Below are 18,616 nucleotides of genomic sequence, written 5' to 3' on the forward strand. Positions count from 1 at the left end.
TTTAACAAAACGGCAAACACACAAGCCTCAGGTCGCCACGGAGCAGAGCCCTTTGGAAGGTCTAGATTGTACCATGGTCTACATATACAGTACCTATCAGAAGTATTCACCCCACTTGGATTTCTTCACATTTTATTGTGTTACAAAGTGGGATGAAAATGTATTTAATTGTCATTTGTCAACACTCTACACAAAATACTCTGTAATGTCAAAGTGGAAGATTTTTTTTACAAGATTAATGACAAATAAAACACTAATATACAGTACCTTCATTAGATAAGAATTCACCAATACATGTTAGTGTCAATACATGTTAGAAACACCTTTAGCAGTGATTACAGCTGCAAGTCTTATTAGGTAAGTCTGTTAAGCTTTGCACACCTGGACTGTGTAATATTTGCCCTTTATCTTTTTCTAAATTCTTCAAGCTCTGTCAAGGTGTTGGGGATCATGGCAAGACAGCAATTTCCAAGTATTGCCATAGATTTTCAAGCACATTTAAGTCAAAATTGTAACTTGGCCACTCACTGAAACGTTCACTGTCTTCTTGGTAAGTAACCAGTGTAGATTTGGCCTTGTGTTATACGTTATAGTCCTGCTGAAATGTGAATTCCTCTCCCAGCCATTGAACTATGTAGCCGTTTTAAAATCACCAATGGCCTCGTAGTGACATCCCTGAGCAGTTTCATTCCTGTCCTGCAGCTCAGTTCAGAAGGATGACTGTACCTTTGATGTGTCTGGGTGTTTTAATACATAATCCACAGCATAATTCTTAACTTGAACATGCTAAAGAGATATTCAATATCTGATTTGTTATTGTTACCCATCTACCAATCACTGTGATTTTTATGAGGCTTTCAAAAAGCTCCCTGGTCTTTGTAGTTGAATCTTTGCTTGAAATGCAATACTTGACTGAAGGACCTTATATATGCTGTACGTATGGGGGACAGAGGAAGGGGTAGTCATTCAAAAATCATGCCAACCCCTATTATTTCACAGAGTGAGGGAGTCCATGTAAATTATGTGATTTGTTAAGTTAAATGTTACTCCTGAACTAATTTAGGCTTGCCTAAACAAAGGGGGTGAATATTTATGCAATGACTATATTTTATTTATAATTTGTTTTGTAATTTTTTTTTGAATTTTCTTTTCACTTTGACATTATGGAGTATTTTGTGTAGATCAATGACAAAAGAAATCACAATGAAATCTATTTCAATCCCACTTTGTAACGCAACAATGTGAAGAAAAAAAATCCAAGATGGTGATATCCACTGTATGCTTAAATCTTAGAACTGAAAAAATATCAAACTGTACAAGCATAGCCAAGAATTCTCAACATGTGCAAATAGTTTGGAGGTTTGAAAATAATTATGGACATTACACACAGGAAGCTGATATTCCATCAAATAAACTGTATAGTACTGTGCCATGTATGTGGTTTCCCATTTTATTACTGTGTTGAATGAGTATAAGCTGTGGGTATCATTGAAATACAAGCCACACTTGATACTTCATTCCAGCTTTAACTGCTTGAGAGCAAGCAGTACTGGGAGTAATATCTCTACAAAAATGGTATAGGTCACACAATCTGAAATGGAAAGAACATTCCAGACAATATGTCATTGTTTTCTATATTTATGTAAAATGTGTATGTACACAACAACGGGCAGCAATGCACTGCGGCCATAAAAAATAATCTGTCATTTAACATGATAGTGCTAAGATATACCAGCAATACTGAACAAAACATTCAAAAATACAGATTTGTCAAGCAACTATTTGCACTTTCAAAGTTGTCACAAACTTAATAAACATCAATCTGGAGGGACAGCAATTGAAGACTGCATTAACAAAAAAATTAAGAAAACTTTTGGTGAAATATTATCTGACATCATATACAAATGCAAGGGATTTATTTAATTATTCTATACCAGAGTGGCCACTCAAGAGACTGTTGTGCAATTGAATTGAAACACCGAACAACGCATGCATTACAACATACAGAGTTTGGCACACAGTACATTTCAATTACTGTACCAATAGGCAAAAGGTATTTTCACTCAGATGATGCAGTTGATGTACTGGAATTGATTGGATTGACATTTGTATATATTTGTTAAAGTCAAAGAAAATGTCAAACAAATGAGGCAACTGAAGAGAGGACGACATTCTTAATATCAACTGTAGTGCAGTCATTATTTTGATGAGACAATCAGATGAAGGCACACTATCATAATATCGTCAATAAGTTATTCAATGACCCTATCCGTGCCTCCTCTATGATGTGGCTTTTAAAGCTAAAATACACGTTATTATTGATTCTGTATAATCTATTCAATATGATCTAATTGATGATTCTATGATCTACTTATCCATGTTCAGAGCAAGAGAAGCAAGTCCATCCACTTCAGCAGAACTCACTGAATTGTGGTATTTTTACTGCACATTCAGGGAGTGCGTAACAAGTATCTACATACACGAAGTGGAAATGGTTTCAATAGAGGAGGAAGAGGGTGCAGTGTCATTAACTTTTTCAGATAACTGGAAACCACTATAGCAGGAGGTCTCAATGATCACAACGCTCCACTGCAAAATGGATGATGGAAAAATTTAAAGCAGGACTGTAAATATAGAAAGATATACAGTTGATATAGATATATGAACAAAAACAACATGTGGATTGTTGGTTGTGCAAGTTCTTGTGTATCATGATGATCAGATGCTTCTAAAAAAGTTGGGTCTGATTATTTAAAGACATTCTCGAAAGCTGGACACTTGTGGGTCTTGAGTTTCTTGATGGCCTTTTTGAACTCTTTGCTGGACTTGTCCCACTTGTGGATGCCCGTCAGGAGGAACTGCGTGTCCACCTTGCGCCCCATGATCAGGTAAATGTTGCCCAAGTTATCCAGCTGCTGGCAGGGGCAGTCGGCTCCGTTCTTCAGGTACAGAACCAGCTTTTTTAGGTCATTCTTCTTTAGGTTGCCCAGTTTCAATGGCTTCTTCCTCTTCTGCAGAATTACCTTGCGGTCCATGCCTTCCCGTCTCACCTCCTTGATCTTGGTCCTGATAGCTAAGATCAAAGAGACATCAAAAGAAAGAAGGTGGTTGTTAAAAACAATAATATATGGGCACAGACATCAGTTCAACGTCTATTTTTTTATTTACATTTGGTTGAGTTGTCAAGTAACGTGAATTCAACAAAAAAGATCACCATGACATTGGATTTAGGTTAAAAGTTGCGTGAAAGACAAAATTCCCTTACGTCGATGACTTTTTACAAATCCAATCAATTTTTCACGTTGATTCAATATTATCACATTGATTTTTTTTGTTATTGAAATGACAATGCTGATTCAACCAGTTCTTGCCTAGTGGGATGCGCCTTTAGAAAGTATTCATATACCCTTGACTTATTTCACATTTTCTTGTGTTACAGCCTGAATTCAACATTGATTAAATATATTTTCTCACCCATCTAAACACAATAACCCATCATGACAAAATGAAAATGTGTTTTTAGACATTTTAGCAAATGTATTGAAAATGAAATACAGAAATATCTAATTTACTTAAGTATTCACACCCCTGAGTCAATACTTTGTAGAAGCACCTTTAGCTTTGATTTCTGTATTTCATTTTCAACACATTTGCTAAACTTTCTAAAGACATGGAGTGTTTCTCAAAATGCATACAATCGTGCTCTGAGCACACAAATTGGAGCATGGGAGCGTCGGAGTCTAAATCAAAGTATTCGAAACGGCGCATAGAGGGCTCCGTTTGTACATATTTTGAAGCATGCGTCGATGCAAGCTTCAATGGAAAGTATGCAAAGAAATATGACGCGACCAGATAAAAAAAAAACATTTTTTTTCCCAATCAATGGCGGCCGTTATTTGAGCTGAAACGAGAGAAAATACACTCCGACTTCGGAATGAAATGATGCTTATTCAAATATCATATGTTGTCTGACTACAATATTTTATCTTGATACATTAATAAGTACATGCTGTGTTAATTGTGGCATGTTTACCTGCCTACCTACTTTAGATCGCAGGCCCATAATAAATAAATAGGGTTATCTAGTACTGTTATCTAGCTAGATAGCCACAAAGAATTGTTAGCTACCTACCCACGAAGAATTGACATCTAACTTGAAAAATATTAGTTTTAGGTCATTTTTGCCTGTTAAACTATCTGGTGAGCTAGATTATTACGATTCACATATAGCTAGCTGATAGTAATGAAGTAAAACGGTTGCTTAGTGTATATCTTGTTTAGTTTCTACTGCCATTGTTGTCCTGGCTGGAAGATGGTTCAGTGAATGGGTAAGTCCATAGTAAGTCAATAGGGCTAACCGGCTAGCTATCTAGCCATGAAGAATTGGTGGATACCCACAAAAAAAATTACATGTACCTTGGATAACAGTTTTAGGTCATCTTTGCCTGTTTAACTAGCTGGCTCGCTAGATTATTACGATTCACATATCTAGCTGATAATTATGAAGTAAAAAGTTTGCTTTCTGTATATGTTGGAAGAAAGTTCAGTGAATGGGGGGGTGAAGCGTGAGGTAATACATTACGGGGAGCATGAGATTGTGGAGCACGGTAGTACGCATATTGAGAAACACCCATTATTTAACTTTGTCATCATGGGGTATTGTGTGTACTGTAGATGGGTGAGAAAAACATATAAATGTAATCTATTTTGAAATCTGTCTTTAACACTACAAAATGTTTAATAAGTCAAGGGGTATGAATACTTTATGAAGGCACTGTGTGTTGCGGTAAATATGTAGCTCGTGGGCAAGTTCAGCATGTTGAATCAAATCTATGGTTAGCCTGAGGACTAGGAGTGTGCAGAGTAGTCGGACAAAACGAGTATCGTAACGAATTTGGGCAATTTTCTGGATGCGATTATGATCCGAGTATTTTTTTATTATCCTTAAATCGGGAAAAAAAATTGCTAGTTTGCCTGTCTGTAAAGAGAAGGGTGGGCTGTACACTGTACACTGCCCTGATTGGATAGAGTGATGCTCTATTTCTCCATCCACTCGCTTCATAATTTCACCCAATCACTTTTTCCTGCATGTTTTTGATCATTTAGATTGCTGCTGCCTGCTACTATATGAATCACATGGCGAGGACAATTGTTATCAAGCGATCAATGTGCATAATATCTAACAAGCAGGGCAAGGGCAGGGAAAACAGATGAAATGCTGATGTGCAATCTGACTTAGTGACAGGAAATTTGGCTGTCCGCTACAAGTTGAGGACACAGGCATACACACACACACACACACACACACACACACACACACACACACACACACACACACACACACACACACACCCCTCCCCACGCTGCTCCTAATCTGTAGATTTTTTGCAGTGAGAACATGCAAGGAGGTATTTTGCTAAAATCTATTTAAACATATTAAAACACTTCCGTTTTTTTTTTCTGATCACGAGTATCATCCGATCCGACTGTCAATTTACGGATACGATTAAGAATATGAGTATGCCCATGTCGGCACACCCCTACTGAGGACTATGGTTAGCCTGAAGACTGTGGTTAGCCACTTTCCTTTTAGCTGTGTTAATATTTCATGTCAGAACAGAATGACAGTCATATAAACATTGTGTATGCATTGGGCTGCGGAGCAGAGGGTATCAATGGTTAGATAGCTAGGCCCCAGATGCCCATGACCATTAAGGAAAGATAAGCGGGATTACACAGTGACTGCATCTGCATCTCAAATGGAACCCTATTCCCTATATATGGCACTAGTTTTAATCTAAGCCTTATAGGTCCTGGTCAAAAGTAGTGCACTATAAAGGAAATAGGGTGACATTGCTAGAGGTATGGCTATTCTATATCAACCTCACCCTGCAAGGTCTTGGGGGTAGTTAAGATAGGAAAAGTATTTATGTGTTTCATGGATATGATGACTAAGAGACAGCATCCAGGCGTATTCATCTCTATGGGAAACTGATCAGTCTACATTTGCTGTCCTTTTCCATTGACAGGAATGTTCAAATTACTGCCTGTCTGCCCTGTGCCCCTCCAGCTGTAACAGGACTTGTTTTTTTCCCACCTTGAGTACCTCCTCTCTCTGTCTCACAGGCTTTTAGGGAAGTGGCCCTGTACCTCAGTGAGCTAGACTTCAAATATACTGCTCAAAAAAATAAAGGGAACACCTAAACAACACATCCTAGATCTGAATGAAAGAAATAATCTTATTAAATACTTTTTCCTTTTTAAAATAATCAATGGAAATCCAATTTATCAACCCATGGAGGTCTGGATTTGGAGTCACACTCAAAATTAAAGTGGAAAACCACACTACAGGCTGATCCAACTTTGATGTAATGTCCTTAAAACAAGTCAAAATGAGGCTCAGTAGTGTGTGTGGCCTCCACGTGCCTGTATGACCTCCCTACAATGCCTGGGCATGCTCCTGATGAGGTGGCGGATGGTCTCCTGAGGGATCTCCTCCCAGACCTGGACTAAAGCATCCGCTAACTCCTGGACAGTCTGTGGTGCAACGTGGCGTTGGTGGATGGAGCGAGACATGATGTCCCAGATGTGCTCAATTGGATTCAGGTCTGGGGAACAGGCGGGCCAGTCCATAGCATCAATGCCTTCCTATTGCAGGAACTGCTGACACACTCCAGCCACATGAGGTCTAGCATTGTCTTGCATTAGGAGGAACCCAGGGCCAACCGCACCACCATATGTTCTCACAAGGGGTCTGAGGATCTCATCTCGGTACCTAATGGCAGTCAGGCTACCTCTGGCGAGCACATGGAGGGCTGTGCGGCCCCCCAAAGAAATGCCACCCCACACCATGACTGACCCACCGCCAAACCGGTCATGCTGGAGGATGTTGCAGGCGGCAGAACGTTCTCCACGGCGTCTCCAGACTCTGTCACGTCTGTCACGTGCTCAGTGTGAACCTGCTTTCATCTGTGAAGAGCACAGGGCGCCAGTGGCAAATTTGCCAATCTTGGTGTTCTCTGGCAAATGCCAAACGTCCTGCACGGTGTTGGGCTGTAAGCACAACCCCCACCTGTGGACGTCAGGCCCTCATACCACCCTCATGGAGTCTGTTTCTGACCGTTTGAGCAGACACATGCACATTTGTGGCCTGCCGGAGGTCATTTTGCAGGGCTCTGGCAGTGCTTTTCCTGCTCCTCCTTGCACAAAGGCGGAGGTAGCGGTCCTGCTGCTGGGTTGTTGCCCTCCTACGGCCTCCTCCACGTCTCCTGATGTACTGGCCTGTCTCCTGGTAGCGCTTCCATGCTTTGGACACTACGCTGACAGACACAGCAAACTTTCTTGCCACAGCTCGCATTGATGTGCCATCCTGGATGAGCTGCACTAGCTGAGCCACTTGTGTGGGTTGTAGACTCCTTCTCATGCTACCACTAGAGTGAAAGCACCGCCAGCATTCAAAAGTGACCAAAACATCAGCCAGGAAGCATAGGAACTGAGAAGTGGTCTGTGGTCCCCACCTGCAGAACCACTCCTTTATTGGGGGTGTCTTGCTAATTGCCTATAATTTCCACCTGTTGTCTATTCCATTTGCACAACAGTATGTGAAATTTATTGTCAATCAGTGTTGCTTCCTAAGTGGACAGTTTGATTTCACAGAAGTGTGATTGACTTGGAGTTACATTGTGTTGTTTAAGTGTTCCCTTTATTTTTTTGAGCAGTGTATATTGAGTGAGATTAATGATCTATTTGTGAAATGCACCACCTAGAGTTGGAAAATTCTGGTAACTTCCCCCAAATTCCTAGGGTTTTCCACAAATCCTGGTTGGAGGATTCCGGATTTCCTGCTTATCTCTTCTGGTTCAGGGAATCTTCCAACCAGGCTTTCTGGAAGACCTGGACATCTTGGGAAAGTTACCATTTTGCAACCATACCATACCTTTAAGTTCAATGGACGGGTGGGATGACAACTTTGCAAAAATGATGCGCACACATCTTGGAGGCTGAAGGCTGTGTGTTGTTAGAATTCTGAACGGTCACAATATGGCTAAAATTCGCTAATTGGCAAACAACCCACCCGTCAGTGGAGGCTGCTGAGGGGAGGATGGCTCATAATAATGGTCGGAATGGAGTAAATGGAATCAAACACATGGTTGTGTTTGATACCATTCACTCCATTCCAGCCATTACACCTCATTCCAGCCATTATTATGAGCCGTCCTCCCCTCAGCAGCCTCCACTGCCACCCGTCTATACCACTACTACTACTCCCACTTCAATACCACCACTGATTGGTTACTGGAAGAAAGTGGAACCTTTGATGCTACAGTACATTATAACCCTGACTCTCATTGTCCCTTGATATAAGGCCAAGTATTGCCACAATTTTAAACCCACCAAATGTCTGAATAATCATAATCTGTTTTTATTCACTTAATTCTCTCCAAATCTTACACCAGCCTCTGAATTGTCTTAAATCAGTCTGATCTTTCACTAAACTCAATTTAACCTCCTAATCTCCTTGTTTCCTCCACCTCACCTCTTGAAATGTTACACGAGTCTACCCCATGGTGGTCCAAATCTCAGCCACCATGGATGAGTCCCAAATGACACCCTATTCCCGACATATTGCATTACTCTTGACAAGGGCCCAAGTCAAAAGTAGTTTACAATATAGGGAATAGGGTGTCATTTCAAATCAAATTGAATTTGTCACATTCTCCAAATACAACCTTACCGTGAAATGCTTACCTACAAGCCCTTAACGAACAATGCAGTTCAAGAAAGAGTTATGAAAATATTACTAAATAAACTAAAGTAAAAATAGAAAGTAATACAATTCAAAATAACAATAACGAGGGTATATACATGGGGTACCGGTACCAAGTAAATGTGCGGGGGTACAGGTTAGTTAAGTTATTTTGAACATGTAGGTAGGAGTACAGTGACTATGCATAGATAATAAACAGTGAGTAGCAGCAGTGTATAAACAAAGGGGGGGGCGTGTCAATGGCCATTTGATGATTTGTTCAGCAGTCTTATGGCTTGGGGGTAGAAGCTGTTAAGGATCCCTTTGGTCCTAGACTTGGCGCTCCGGTACAGCTTGCCGTGCGGTAGCAGAGAGAACAGTGTATGACTTGGGAGTCTTTGACAATTTTTTGGGCCTTCCTCTGACACCGCCTATTATATAGGTCATGGATTGTAGGAAGCTTGGCCCCAGTGATGTACTGGGCCGTGAGCACTGCCCTCTGTAGTGCCTTGCGGTTGGAGCCCGAGCAGTTGCCATACCAGGCGGTGATGCAACCGGTAAGGATGCTCTCGATGGTGCAGCTATAGGACTTTTTGAGGATATTTTCAGTCTCCTGAGGGGGGAAAAGGTGCTGTCGTGCCCTCTTCACGACTGTCTTGGTGTGTTTGGATCATGTTAGTTTGATGGTGATGTGGACACCAAGAAACTCGAAACTCTCGACCCGCTCCGCTACACTAATGGAGGCCTGTTTGGCCCGCTTTTTCTTGTAGTCCACGATCAGCTCCTTTGTCTTGCCTACATTGAGGGAGAGGTTGTTGTCTCTAACCCCCTCTCTATAGGCTGTCTCATCGTTGTCGGTGATTGGGCCTACCACTGTTGTGTCAGCAGGAAACTTAATGATGGTGTTGGAGTCATGTTTGGCCATGCAGTTGTCGGTAAACTGGGAGTACAGGAGGGGATTAAGCATGCACCAGAGGGGCCCCAGTGTTGAGGATCAGCGTGGCGGATGTGTTGCTACCTACCCTTACCACCTGGGTGCGGTCCGTCATGAAGTCCAGGATCCAGTTGCAGAGGGAGGTGTTTAGTCCCATAAGTCCTTAGCTTAGTGGTGAGCTTTGTGGGCACTATGGTGTTGAACGCTGAGCTGTAGTCAATGAACAGCATTCTCACAAAGGTGTTCCTTTTATCCAGGAGCATGATTGCGATTGCGTCATCTGTGGATCTGTTGGGGTGGAATGTGAATTGGAGTGGGTCTAGGTTTTCCGGGATGATGACCAGCCTTTGAAAGCACTTCATGGCTACCGACATGAGTGCTACGGGACGGTAATCATTTAGGCAGGTTACCTTCGCTTCCTTGGGCACAGGGACTATGGTGGTCTGCTTGAAACATGTAGGTATTCAGACTCGGTCAGGGAGAGGTTGAAAATATCAGTGAAGACACTTGCCAGTTGGTCAGCGCATGCTCTGAGTACAAATCCTGGTAATCCGTCTGGCCCTACGGCTTTGTGAATGTTGACCTGTTTAAAGGTCTTGCTCACATCGGCTACCGATAGCGTGATCACACAGCCATCCAGAACGGCTCTCATGCATGCTTCATTGTTGCTTGCCTCGAAGCGAGCATAAAATGTATTTTGAGTTGCAGACTCAGCCATTATGGGTATAGGCCAACCTCTTCATCGCCCTGCGCAAATGTAATGTAGGCTACTGCGTGGTAGTAAAGAAGACTACTACACGAGTGAAGGTGAATTTGATACACGGTAATATAAGGAAAACATTTGGTAGGTTGCTGTGATGACCAGATTAGTGACCACCTTGTGATCTATTAATACAGGAATTTGCATCTGCACTTGGTTAAATGACTGCTGCTTGAGATTTTAGTTCTGACTGATCTGTCTTTGAATATCTGATTTAAAAAACAATTATATTCATAGGCATACATGTAATTAAAATAAATTACATTATTATCAGTGTAGCTAACAGGTAGGGGTAAAGACTGGTACAAGAAATACAGGCTACTATATCTGAACTAAATAGGCCCCTACTTAAAATGCAACATGGTCCTCTAAAAAGACTTGAATAGCTAAAGCATGAAACACCGAACATCTCACTGCCAATCGACTGCTGATAGATACCTATCACAGTGGGAGGCCGTTCCTTCTCTTGCAAGAAAAAAAAGTGGTACCTGCTCCGTGCCGACTCGGTAGTGAAGAATCTACTGATTCTACATGGAAAAGCAAACAAAAAAATGGATTTAAAAAATTGAATTTTCTAGCCAAGTGCACAGACACAATGCACACAACACTAAATACACTGCTCAAAAAAATAAAGGGAACACTTAAACAACACAATGTAACTCCAAGTCAATCACACTTCTGTGAAATCAAACTGTCCACTTAGGAAGCAACACTGATTGACAATAAATTTCACATGCTGTTGTGCAAATGGAATAGACAACAGGTGGAAATTATAGGCAATTAGCAAGACACCCCCAATAAAGGAGTGGTTCTGCAGGTGGGGACCACAGACCACTTCTCAGTTCCTATGCTTCCTGGCTGATGTTTTGGTCACTTTTGAATGCTGGCGGTGCTTTCACTCTAGTGGTAGCATGAGAAGGAGTCTACAACCCACACAAGTGGCTCAGCTAGTGCAGCTCATCCAGGATGGCACATCAATGCGAGCTGTGGCAAGAAAGTTTGCTGTGTCTGTCAGCGTAGTGTCCAAAGCATGGAAGCGCTACCAGGAGACAGGCCAGTACATCAGGAGACGTGGAGGAGGCCGTAGGAGGGCAACAACCCAGCAGCAGGACCGCTACCTCCGCCTTTGTGCAAGGAGGAGCAGGAAAAGCACTGCCAGAGCCCTGCAAAATGACCTCCGGCAGGCCACAAATGTGCATGTGTCTGCTCAAACGGTCAGAAACAGACTCCATGAGGGTGGTATGAGGGCCTGACGTCCACAGGTGGGGGTTGTGCTTACAGCCCAACATCGTGCAGGACGTTTGGCATTTGCCAGAGAACACCAAGATTGGCAAATTCGCCAATGGCGCCCTGTGCTCTTCACAGATGAAAGCAGGTTCACACTGAGCACGTGACAGATGTGACAGAGTCTGGAGACGCCGTGGAGAACGTTCTGCTGCCTGCAACATCCTCCAGCATGACCAGTTTGGCGGTGGGTCAGTCATGGTGTGGGGTGGCATTTCTTTGGGGGGCCGCACAGCCCTCCATGTGCTCGCCAGAGGTAGCCTGACTGCCATTAGGTACCGAGATGAGATCCTCAGACCCCTTGTGAGACCATATGCTGGTGCGGTTGGCCCTGGGTTCCTCCTAATGCAAGACAATGCTAGACCTCATGTGGCTGGAGTGTGTCAGCAGTTCCTGCAAGAGGAAGGCATTGATGCTATGGACTGGCCCGCCCGTTCCCCAGACCTGAATCCAATTGAACACATCTGGGACATCATGTCTCGCTCCATCCACCAACGCCACATTGCACCACAGACTGTCCAGGAGTTGGCGGATGCTTTAGTCCAGGTCTGGGAGGAGATCCCTCAGGAGACCATCCGCCACCTCATCAGGAGCATGCCCAGGCATTGTAGGGAGGTCATACAGGCACGTGGAGGCCACACACACTACTGAGCCTCATTTTGACTTGTTTTAAGGACATTACATCAAAGTTGGATCAGCCTGTAGTGTGGTTTTCCACTTTAATTCTGAGTGTGACTCCAAATCCAGACCTCCATGGGTTGATAAATTGGATTTCCATTGATTATTTTTTTGTGATTTTGTTGTCAGCACATTCAACTATGTAAAGAAAAAAGTATTTCATAAAATGATTTCTTTCATTCAGATCTAGGATGTGTTGTTTAAGTGTTCCCTTTATTTTTTTGAGCAGTATACTTCCTCCAAGCTAGCTAACCACTGTAGCTAGTATTGACATTATAACTAAATTACAACGTATTAGCTAGCTTCCATGAAACAGCTGCCTGTGTTAGCTACCGAGTTAGTGCAGTGTCCTTTGCAAGCTAGCTATGTTATGCTAGCTAATGAATATGTAGCATTGAATCTAGACCATAATTAACACTTATGGATACGCAATGCCAAACAACGCTACTGCCACCTTCTGGTTTGGAGTATTTTAACAAGACTGAGTGGCTGAGTGAACACAAAAGAGATTGACTGCTGACACTGTTCAGAGGTGCTAAGCACTGTCGGCAGGCAAACGTTTGACAATCCTTCCAGTGTGTCTTAGCTTTAAAAAGCATAAAATATATCAAAAGTTGTATACAAGCAACTCAAGTGAGACCAGTCTGCACGTTTGAAAGTTTGAACAGTGTTTCTATCTTAAACAGTGTAAGAGGAGAAGCATGCTCAAGAATAATAATAATGACTAAATTATAATTGTAAATTAAATACAATTGATGGGACTTTCTTTAACTCTTTAAAAGTATTTTTGTGGTAGTATTAAAAGTTTAAAAAGGTTTACTTTACTATTTAAATCAAAGCAGTTTTCAATGATTTATGGTTTTGAAAAACGTTATAGTAGTGGTAATTTCGGTTGCCCACAAGTAAAATTATTGCAAAAGTTGTCACTTTGCATATAACTTCTGGGGGGAATGATACTCACAATTGTGATTTCTGTTGTGTGAAGGAAGGAAGCGAAGTCTCCTCCCTCGCAAAAGGAAACTCTCGGCCAAATCCGTCCCTACTGCTAATTTCACCCGTGTTTATGATCCGTGTGGACACGTGCGAAGCAGTAAACATGGAAGAAGTGAGTGAGGATGTTTTCAACACAGCTATTTCCAATCTTATCCACTGTAACAGTTGTGCTTAAACATTTCGACAGACAAAGGGTATGTTTTAGAATGCTTGCCAACTGGCTATGACAAAAGTGTAATATATCAAGTGATGTATGGAGGAAAGTTATTTAACAACCGGGTTCAGCAAGCGGTTGATAGGCCTGGCAGTGGACGAGGTTCACACTGTTGTTCACTGGTAAGTCTACATTTCAGACAAACTCCTGGCTAGCCATTGCCATTTCAGCTAGCTACCTCTATCATTCATCCTACTTTACCATCAAATGGCCAGCTGTATCAGGCAGCTTTAGATGTCAGGGAAAACAAATATATTTGCCAACTATCCATCTGATAGATGACATTGAGAAAATGCACTTAACTAGTTCACTAGATTGAAACTGCTGAGGGAATGCTAGCCAACGTTAATTTCCACCATCAGTCGGAGTTGAGTTCACCATAGCTAGCTAAGTGGACTGCAGTTGGTTTCTATAAAAGAACTAGCTTTATAATTGCTAGCTATATTTTAAGAGCCGATTTCCGAGGCCCCATAAAAATCTGTCAGTTTAAGCTAGAGATATGTTTTCTTGCATTGGATGTGTCTCAATCCACTGCATCCACCGATGTCGCACTTCCGCATCTGGGGGGGGGCTGGGGGGGACTATATGCTATCTGTTGTTCCATGTAGTGAATGTTGTGTTTGTATGGGCTCATACCATGTTTTTGTTTTTCTAAAGTGTACAAAACACTAAGAACACCTGCTCTTTCCATGACATAGCCTTCACCTAGATTCACCTGGTCAGTCTATGATCCCTTATTGATGTCACTTGATAAATCCACTTCAATCAGTGTAGAGGAAGGGGAGGATACAGTGAAAGGTGACAGAGCTAGAGTGGTGCTTGTCAGACCATGATACATCCTGAAAATCGGTGTTCTCACAAAATCGTCTGTAGCATCTGAACGGTTAGGCCTACAAACTATTATGGAAAGATGAGACTCTCATGAACATGATGGTGTTCTCCGTTTTGCTCTACGACCCCTACAGGCGTCTTGGGACTCATCTGAAGTCAGTACAGCCAATTTGCCAACTTCTGTCTGTAGCGTTCAAACAGTTTGGGCTACACACTAATATGAAAGGTGAGACTCACGAACATGTACATGTCGGTTGTGTTGCCCATAGGCCTCACAAGACACGTTTGAAGGTCCCCAGTACCAGTTGAAAAAAATGTATAGAAGTATACTGTATATGGAGACGTTTTTGTGCCAGACATAAGGGCTTAAATATATGTGGGGGGAAAAAAATGACTTCTTGATCTTAAATCTCTCAGATATAGCACAGACACTTCTGAACAAACTTCCATTAGATTTTTTTTTTTTTGGGGGGGGGGGACCATCTGTTGTTCCATGTAGAGAATGTTATTCAATCTGTTTGTATGGGCTAACAGCAGTTTTTAAATACATGTAAAAAAAATAAAAAATAAATATATATATATATAAAAGAAATGATACAATTTCCTGATCTTCTATCTCTCAGATATAGGAAAGACACTTCAGAACCAAATTCCTTTAGATTTTTTATTTTTTTTTGGGGGGGACTATCTGTTATTCAATGCATTTGTATGGGCTATGCGTTTATAGTTTACAAAACACTAAGAACTGACCAGGTGAATTTGGTAAAGCTATGATACCTTATGGATGTCACTTGATAAATCCACTTTAATCATAGCTTTCCTGTGGCTCAGTTGGTAGAGCATGGTGTGTGCAATGCCAGGGTTGTGGGTTCGATTCCCACGGGGGGCCAGTACAAAAAAAAACATTTTTTTTTTAAAGTGTGAAATGAAATTTATGCATTCACTACTGTAAGTCGCTCTGGATAAGAGCATCTGCTAAATGACTAAAATGTAAAAATGTAATCAGAGTAGAGGAAGGGGAGGATGTAGGTTGATGGATTTTTGAGACAACAGAGACATGGATTGTGTATGTTGCCATTCAGAGGGTGAATGGAAAAGACAAAAGATTTAAATTCCTTTGAACAGGGTATGGTAGTATGTGCACTGGTTTATTTTCAAGGACTGAAACGCTGCTGGGTTTTTCACATTCAACAGTTTCTTATGTGTATCAAGCATGGTCCACCACCCACGCAAAGGACATCCAGCACAACTGTGGGAAGCATTGGAGTCAACATGGGCCAGCATCCCTGTGGAGTGTTGACACCTTGTAGATTCCATGCCCCAACGAATTGAGGCTGTTCTGAGAGCAACTCAATATTAGGAAGGTGTCCTTAACGTTTTGTACACTCAGTGAATATCAGAACTCTGAATAGGCCTCTACATGAACTAACACTACCAGGATTGAGGGTTCATCTATTGCCCCCTTCACGTATGCTCTCTCTCCGGCGCTCTAGGTCGCCATGCTTCCGCACCTCAGCAGGATCGACAGGTTCCCACGCCTCAGCAGGTGACCGGTCCACTCCTGATCTCTGGGATCGTCATTTTGGTAGGCGTCCTGCGGCTGAAGCCGCGCGTCAGGGAGGGGGTACTGTCACGTGTGCTCCCTCTCCGGCCTCGAGGTCACCAGGCTGCTGATTATTGCGCACACCGGTCACCATCGTCACGCGCATCAGCGCCTCATGACACTCACCTGGGCTCCATCACCTCCTTGATTTCCTGCCCTATTTATGTCGCTCCCCTTGGTTCCTTCCCCAGGCGTTATTGTTTCTGTTTCAGTTTCATGTCTGTGTGTTGTCCGTGTTTTGTGCTATGTTTCATTATTTTATTAAATTATTCACTCCCTGAACTTGCTTCCCGACTCCCAGCACACACGTTACAGAATATTGCCTCACCAAAGGGAAGCATCAAAGAGTGTTTTTTGTTTGGAGGTGATGTCGGGTCCGTGTATCAGTACCGGAGCTACCACGGAGGCCTCAGCGGGCTCGACAGGCTCCCGTGCCTCAGCGGGCTCGACAGGCTCCCGTGCCTCTGCTGGGTGAACTGGTTCCCGTACCTCGGTCGAAGCAACCGGGGAGTTTTCAGCCGGCTTATCAGGCTCTCACGCCTCATCCGGTTTGTCAGGTTTCTGTGCCTCAGCGGAGGCGACCGGTCCACTCCTGATCCCCGGGATCGTCCCTTTGGTTGGCGTCCTGCGGCTGGAGCCGCGCGCCGGAGAGGGGTACTGTCACGTATGCTCTCTCTCTCTCTGAAGCTCTAGGTCGCCATGCTCCCGTACCTCAGCCGGATCGACAGGTTCCCACGCCTCAGCAGAGGTGACCAGTCCACTCCTGATCCCCATCATCATTTTGGTCACCGTTCTGTGGCTGGAGCCGCGCGTCAGGGAGGGGGTACTGTCATGTGTGCTGCCTCTACGGCCTCTAGGTCATCAGGCTGCTGATTATTGAGCACACCTGTCACCATCGTCACATGCCTCATGACACTCACCTGGACTCCATCACCTCCATGATTACCTGCCCTATTAATGTTGCTCCCTTTGGTTCCTTCCCCAGGCGTTATGGTTTCTGTTTCAGTTTCATGTCTGTGCGTTGTTCGTGTTTCTTGTTTTGTATTATGTTTCGTTCTTTTATTAAATGATTCACTCCCTAAACTTGCTTCCCGACGTTACACCCCCTATCTTCCCATTGCCAATTAAAGTGTTAGAAAATGAACAGTCCCAGTGGTTTTCCAGGTATTAACAGTGCCTATGGTCGGGATTAGGACCTTCATCAACCATCTCTGGTCCCTGAAAAGTCTCTGTGAGGAGGCTTAGTGTTAAAGGAAACCAAAATTGGCAGCTTTCATAATTAGCAAGTCATAAAATAATTTCTATGCCACCCCTGAAACCACTTTATCTGGATAAATCTAGCTCAAACTGGATCCAGCTGAACTTTCTTTGCACCTTGGTTGTTTGTGTGCATAATCTCCCTTCCAGCCAAAGTGACTGACCAGCTAGGCTATGGCACTTAATGTTTTAACTGTTAAGGGCAAAAGGCTCAGCCATTGATCAGTTGTTCCTTCGGGGCAGTTAAACTAGAAGTTAATCTAACACATTCTGGGCATGTGCTTTGGAAAACTATTCTCCCCAAACTATCATCTGACACTAGAGTTATAATCATTTCACAATTTTCCTTTCAATGTTACCAGGGTGAAAATAGGAAATAATGCAAAAACAGCAAGCTTCAACTGTCATTCTATATTCAACATCATCTCCATCTGTCAGAGGTCTCAGGTTTGGACAAATTCAGAGCACTTAAACTCTCTCCATCAATCGGCAATGCTGTACATTTTGTGGACATCTAGGCTGCAATCTTTGTCTCCGAACCTCAACCTGATTTCCTCTCCTGGTTTAGAAGGCAAGACAAGCTTTCAGCCAGCTCAGATGGTGTCATAAACCCAGCAGGAAAACAACCATGGAATAACACAGCTCTGGCCCATTCACAACCATGGAACCTGTCTGCCCCATGACCCAAAGTCTGCGTCCCAAATGGCAACCTATTCCCTACATAGTGTACTACTTTTGACCAGGCTGCTATGTTCCCTGGTCAAAAGTAGTGCACTATATAGGGAACATGGTGCCATTTGGGAAGCAACCTATGTAATCAGTTTATAGCAGGGCCAGGGCAGCTGCACTTTTATTTAAAGCATTAGAATGGGGAGGGATGGATGGTGCAATAGCCTATACCACCAGAGAGAAAGTAATCTGTCTGAAGTAGAGCAGGGTGGGTTTGAATTGAAGTGTTCTGACACTGTAACAAAGAGCTGCAGTAATAAAAGCTTAAGTATGGAGATAAATCACAGTGGGGAAAAAGTGTTGAGTTGGATGTACCATAAAACCATCAGCAGGGAAGAAAGCACCAATTGCTCTGTTAAGAAACAGATTCATGAAATCAAAACTGGTTGGTGTTCAGAGATAGATGGGAGGGGTTAAGTGGAGCTGAAGGGTGGGACTAAAAATGACAAGATAACTAATGAAAAATATACTGTGTCCGTAAAATGTATATACAGCGCATTTTGTTACGTTACAGTCTGATTCTAAAATTGATGAAAAAAAGTATTTAATCAATCTACACACAATACCCCATAATGACAATGAAAAAG

At 42.7% G+C, this 18,616-nt stretch overlaps 1 protein-coding gene across 2 annotated transcripts in view; it reads right to left on the reverse strand.

The window, feature by feature from the left end:
• Positions 1–1,427: 1,427 nt before the first annotated feature.
• The window catches only part of sfrp1 (Secreted frizzled-related protein 1), a 36,450-nt gene continuing 19,261 nt past the window's right edge, over positions 1,428–18,616 (reverse strand). Inside the window, 1 exon segment of one of the 2 annotated variants that reach the window (NM_001140519.1) lies at positions 1,428–3,073. In NM_001140519.1, coding sequence (NP_001133991.1) covers positions 2,748–3,073 — 326 coding nt within the window. In that variant the 3' untranslated portion in view covers positions 1,428–2,747. 2 annotated transcript variants of the gene reach the window in all.

The sequence above is a fragment of the Salmo salar genome, chromosome ssa20, assembly GCF_905237065.1.
Source record: "Salmo salar chromosome ssa20, Ssal_v3.1, whole genome shotgun sequence".
Classification (NCBI taxonomy): Eukaryota; Metazoa; Chordata; class Actinopteri; order Salmoniformes; family Salmonidae; genus Salmo; species Salmo salar.